Genomic DNA, 6,000 nt, shown 5'->3' with positions numbered 1-6,000 from the left:
TGCCTCTCTGCCTCCTTGGGATCTCTGTCTGTCAAATAAATAAATAAACAATCTTTAAAAAAATATTTAACAAGGATGAGGGACAAGAATGAGGTCACAGGAGCTGATTGGCAAAAGCATAGGAGGGTTTGGTAGCGAATGTTTAGCCTCCTGCAGAGAAGAAAAGGCATTTCCTCGTCAGAGATAGAAGGAAGAGGTCAAATAGGAAATGAGCATGAAGATAAAGTGGAGGTAGGGGCTTGCGTTTTGTTGAGAAGATCTAGAATGTAACAGAAACTTGAGACGATGAAACCTCAGACAAGATATGGGTGTGTTGACATGAATAAAGTGTGGAGGTAGACACAGGAGCAGATGTAATCACCAAGGATCGAGGCTCTTATCTTGTTGCTTTGTCATCCTTAACAAGGCTTCTACCTCGTGGTCCCTGGTGGATCCATCATGTCTGCAATCCAGGTAACAGGAAGAAGAAGGGCGTTGGTAGCCAGGGCTGGCGCTTAACTGGTACAAATCAGTCGAGCTTTTTCAGTAGTGAAATTATTGAAATACTTCTCCACCAGCTGGTAATAGCCGATGACTCCCTGATGCCACCTCCCCATCCCCCCAACTCATCCTCTGGCTCAGTTGGGATCTTCCATGGCATTCCCCCGGCACTCTGGCCAGTGTCCTGGCGTATCTGTTGTTAAATATTTACACTGGATGTGTCTCTTCAAAAACAGTACTTAGAGTCCCCAAAATGGGCACTTGTACTTTTATCACATTGGCCAGAATCAGGGCCTATGGTTGCAGGGGAGGTTGGGAAGTGTAATCTTTATTCTGGGTGGCCATGTACCTAGCCAATGTACCTAGTGTGTGGAGTGGGAGAGGGTTGACTACTAACTATCTAAATCCAGGAAAAAGAGGTGAAGGATCCTAGGAGACAATAACAGGCTCGACGGCATGGGAGGGCTCCACAGGTATCCAGTAGTACAGAGGGCTTGGGGAGCCTAGCTGGGATGGTTGATTCTCCAGCCGGTATCTCAGGTGGGGATAGAAGAGAAGAAATCAGAGGCTGGGAACTGGTGGGTGAGTGACTGAAGTGGTATGGGGAGACAGGTCCTTGGGAAAGGCTGTTGTTTGAGTGGCTGCCTGAGGGGTTCAGAGTAGGCAGAAAAGCAAAAGCCGGCGGGAGACTGAAGACTAGAGGTCCTGATGAGGGAAATGCTGAAGGGAGAGGAACCTGACTTCATTGTTTGAGACACAGAAGTGGTGGCCCAAGAGGCCTTCACAGTAGGTACCTCTGTTAAATCTGCTGTCTTGGCCATGGATGCTTTCAGGTATAGAAACAGTAGCAGATGGAAGCCCTATGGGGCTGAAAGTGGAATCCAAGTGGATCTGGATGGGGGGGTCTCAAGAGATCTCAGGCACTAAAAGTGGGGCCTCTTGGGGAATTGGGACCCAGAGCTGGGAAAACCATCAGGATCGGTGCTGGGATTTCCAGTATGGCTCGCATTACTTTTTTCAGTTTCCTGAAAAGTTGAGCTCACAGGAGGGAGGAAATGATGGGGATTTTCTTTTCTCTTTAAAATTTTCCTGGAATCTTTTTCTTTAAAAAGTATCAAGTAACATGTGGCCATTGTAATGAGCAAAATGAGGGCCTCCTGACTTGGATGAGTTAATCCTAGTCAGCAGGCCCTCTTCCCACCTCCAATTCTCTGTTCCTGTCCTCACCAAGAGTCCCAGTACTTTGAAGGAAGACAGGGCAGGAAGGCTCCGCTGCCCCTGTGCACGCCTGGACTGGGGGAACCGGAAGTTCCCTCACCCACATTTTCCTCTGGGAAGTCAGTGGCAGGGCTTGAAGTGGACAGAGGAGCTTGGGCCCTGCTCTGCCTGTATTTTGCTGGAACCCACTTCCCTCCCAGGTCTGTAGCATACTAGCACTCGCTCCTTCTATCTCATGTTTCAAAGGCACCTTGCGTATCAGTGTTTTGTCCATGCCAGTTTCCTTAGTTAGCCATCATTGTTGGCATTTGGGATCTTTCCAGTATCCACTGTTATAAAGGGTCCTTCTGTGACCACTTTGGATAAGACATCTCAGCTCTTTATTATTTCTCTGGGGGGGGGGGGATATAGCTAGGAATTACAGTATATAGCTAGGTATTATAGGGTCAAAGAGTCCAGATAGTCTCATAGCTCTTTGCTGCCTATGCACAGATGGCTAAGAAGGAATTGTAAGATATTTAAGCATCTACTGACTTGGTAAAAAGTGACAATCATCCACTTACTGTTTTTTATATTCTTCATTTCAATTCATCCAAGTCCTAACAGGGAGGGAGATGGATGCAGGATCATATTTTCGTGTTCCAGGTATGAAAATGAAGGTTGCAAAAGTGTATCTCAAAACATTGACTTATCCCCCTGGTTATGAGAAAGGGGGTATTAAAAAAGAGTTGTGGTTTGTTCACTCTGTCATTAAGCAGCTTTGAGAGCTCAGTAACTCCACCAAAGTGATAGCATATGATCAGAAGGTCACTAAGCTTCCTTTGGCATGGAGTCTTGTCATTTCTGTATGGCACACACTTAGAGCCCCACCTTCCCTGCATTTATCTGGCTGTTGGGGTGATCGGCCCTGTGCTTGTGCCTGGATCTAGAAAGCCTGCAACCGGGGCAGCCATGCAGCTATCTGGCCACTGAGGCCAACCAGTGAGGCCCCCAGTTTAGACCAGATTCTGCTCCAACTTTACTCAGCCTTCTCGTGTCGCCCACTTCCCCGTCACCCACTGTGATGCACACTTCTCTGTCACCTCCTCAGTGGGAAGTAAGAACCATAGTGTGGGGGTGGTGGTGGAGGAGGTGAACCAAAGGCTCTGAGACCTATCTGTGGTTGGTTCCAGTTCCTAAAGGAGTACACATGATTGGGGGCAGATGGGACCCTGCGTTTGCCCCTCTTTGGTCAGGCCTGACCTTGGCTAAATGCCTTTCCCTCTCCTGATCCCAACTTCCCCTTTGGTATAATGAAGGAATGGGACTAACCGACCTTTAAGGACCTGCCCTCATAGGCTGAGATTTCCCTATCTTCCCCTTGGGTTAGGAGGTACCTCCCCTAGGGAAGGGGCAGGGGTGTGGTCAGACCTCTGCACAGAGCCAGACTGGGTCAGCCACAGGCAGAGGGCAAGTGGTTTTGTGTGGGCCACCTGGGCCTTTCTTATTCTGGAATGAGATGGAGGTTGAGGTCTGCGCCGTGTGGGGCCACTTCTGCCTGCAGCAAGGTCTCTGGCTGGTGCACAGCCGGGTTCTCAAATTCGGGCTTCACTTCTCTAATGGTTGAGGCACTTACTCTTTCCCATCTTACCCTTCCCTTTGTCCAGCCCCAGGACAAACCATGGTAGGACCTCGGGAGGGACTGTACTTAATACCGAAAACTTGTCTGTGGGTCATGAGGAGAAGCGATTGTGGATATGAAATGTTTAGAGGGAAAAGCAGGGCCCAGGGTGAAGCTACAGGCCGGCCCTAGCTAGGTGAATATATAAACCTCATATAGGAGACAATGTGGGCGAGGTGGTGAGTTTGACTAACGTCCTTGAGAACTTAAAGTCGTTAACCTTTCTGAGCTTGGCTTCTCGCCTGAAAAGCGGAACAGAAATAATAACAGAATATTATTTCTATATAATTTCTGTAACAGAAAATGGCTCATGGAAAAAAATGTGAGGCTTAAAAGATATTTATACAAAAAAAGATATTTATGCATATTAAAATCTTTAATGTTGACCTATTCAATTACTAGCTTTGTTTTTGGACGACCTTCCCCCTTCCACCACACGTTTTTCCCCCCTCCCGTCCTCTCCCATCCCCCGTCCCGTCCTCCTCCCAGCGCTCCGCCTCCAGTCGCGCAGGCGCCCTGCGCAGCGCTGAGTCAGGCAGCAGGGAGAGCTCAGGCCTGCCTCGCCGGGGCGGAGCTTGCGCATGCGCGGTGCACGGCTTCGGGGCGGGGCAGGTTTATAGCCAGAGACATCAGCTGACGCTCTGCATTGCAGACTGCGGAGTTGGGCGTCGCCATGTACACTCTCCTTCTCCTGGCCAGCTTTCTGGGCGCGGGTAAGCCCTAAGACCCCCCCCCCCCACCAGGCCGCGTCTAGGGAAGGGGTTCCGCGCAGAACGCGGCCCACCCGACCCGTAGCAGACCGTCCGGGGCTTCGCAGCCCCGCTCCCGGTAGAGGTTGAAGAGGGGCGCTCAGTGCGCAGGCGCGCGCGCAGCACCGATACCTGCCGGGCGGCGAAGGGGCTGTGGGAGGAGGCGGGGTGCCTGGCTGTCTAGAGTGCCCCAGGCAGGCGGCTCAGGCTGAGGTCGGGGCGAGTGGGCTAGGAGGGCGGGACTGGAGTAGCATCTCTTTCAGGGACCGAATTGGTGCGGCCCGGGGCCTCCCCACAGCTACGGGGGGTGGGCCTGTATGGTGACCCGTCCTGCACCTGTGCTGTGCTTGGGCTGGGCGCACGTCATCCAGATGGACTAGAGTCCCCTTCAGCGGGACACATTTTAGTCCTTGGCCTCAGTTGTCCTAGTTTCTAAGAATGTTGAAGTTGCAGGAAGCGCATAAGTATGTCATCTGTTGATGTTTATCTTTACCTGTATATTTACTCTTTTTTTTTTTTTTAAAGATTTTATTCATTTACTTGGCAGAGAGAGAAATCACAGTAGGCAGAGAGAGAGAGAGAGAGAGAGAGAGAGAGATAGAGAAGCAGGCTCCCTGCTGAGCAGAGAGCCCGATGCGGGACCCGATCCCAGGACCCTGAGATCATGACCTGAGCCGAAGGCAGCGGCTTAACCCACTGAGCCACCCAGGCGCCCAGTATATTTACTCTTGATCTTACATCTTGAAGATGATACGGGTTTTTGTGTGTGTGCTTTTGCAATGCAGTTCACGTTTCATCTCCTTTAAAAGGTCTTGCGCAGCCGCTGGCCCCTTTTAGCAGCGGCCTTTATCTTGGGGGAAAATGTAAGCACGTGAGAAGCTGTGCACAGGAGTATTCTTACACTTGTTTGTGGCCCTGAAATAGTACTGATGGTTATTAAAATCGTTGCAGGCTGTGAAGGCAACACTTGGGAACCGGCTGATTGCCCTCCTGGAATTAGAAGGATCCGTTCTGCATTTCCCATGTTACACTGACTTTTCTCAGTTACTGTGCCCCAAAATCATGCTTTCACATCTTAAGCTCTTTTAAATCATCATGGTAAAGGAAAATGAGTGAGGTTGTGTACTTACCAAACTTCTATCGTTTTATAGTCGAAGGACCAGATTTTAATTTTTGTAGGGAGAGGATTCCAAGGCTGGGTTTTTGTTTTTTTTGTTTTTTGTTTTTGTTTTTTTTTTCCACGTGTTATAGCTTACAGAAAGGAAATAAACCTGATCTTTAGGGCCAACCTCATGTTCTGTTTCTCTGGGTAACTGATTAGGGGCTAGCTTCCATTCTGTCATGCAGCTATTAAAATTTTGATAAACAGTAATAAAGTGGATGGTGGAATTAATGGAAAACCAAAGATAAAGCCTACTTATAGATGAAGTAGATTTAAGAATGTTTTTCTGATTTAGAGCACCTCCCAAGAATGTGTCTTGACCATAAACCACACTTTTTTTTTTTTTTAAAGATTTTATTTATTTATTTATCAGAGATAGAGAGCACAAGCAGAGGGCGAAGGAGGCAGAGGGAGAAGCAGGCTCCTGCTGAGCAGGGATTCCTGATGTGGAATCCGATCCCAGGACTCTGGGATCATGACCTGAGCTGAAGGCAGACGCTTAACCAACTGAGCCATCCTGGCATCCCTAAACCACGCTCTTAAACTTGTTTTACTTGAATGCCGTGAAAGGTGATCTGTTTATAAGGATTTTTGATTTTATAGTCAGTGAAGGAAGTATTTCTCACTGGGGTTAATACTATCTGTTTATAAGGATTTTCGATTTTATAGTCAGTGAAGGAAGTATTTCTCACTGGGGTTAATATTACTTGCTGTTTCATAGTCTGAGAACA

The 6,000-nt window shown here is 48.6% G+C and overlaps 1 protein-coding gene across 3 annotated transcripts in view; it reads left to right on the top strand.

Annotated features, from left to right (window-relative positions):
* Positions 1 to 3,955: 3,955 nt before the first annotated feature.
* The window catches only part of LOC123955123 (prosaposin), a 34,241-nt gene continuing 32,196 nt past the window's right edge, over positions 3,956 to 6,000 (top strand). For all 3 annotated transcript variants that reach the window (XM_046026739.1, XM_046026738.1, XM_046026737.1), the window contains exon 1: positions 3,956 to 4,071. In XM_046026739.1, the coding sequence (XP_045882695.1) occupies positions 4,032 to 4,071 (40 nt within the window). In that variant the 5' untranslated portion in view covers positions 3,956 to 4,031. The remainder of the gene's footprint in view (positions 4,072 to 6,000) is intronic.

This window comes from Meles meles, chromosome 13, assembly GCF_922984935.1.
Source record: "Meles meles chromosome 13, mMelMel3.1 paternal haplotype, whole genome shotgun sequence".
Taxonomy (NCBI): domain Eukaryota; kingdom Metazoa; phylum Chordata; class Mammalia; order Carnivora; family Mustelidae; genus Meles; species Meles meles.
Note: the sequence above shows the minus strand (reverse complement) of the source record. Positions and strands in the feature narration are given on the sequence as shown.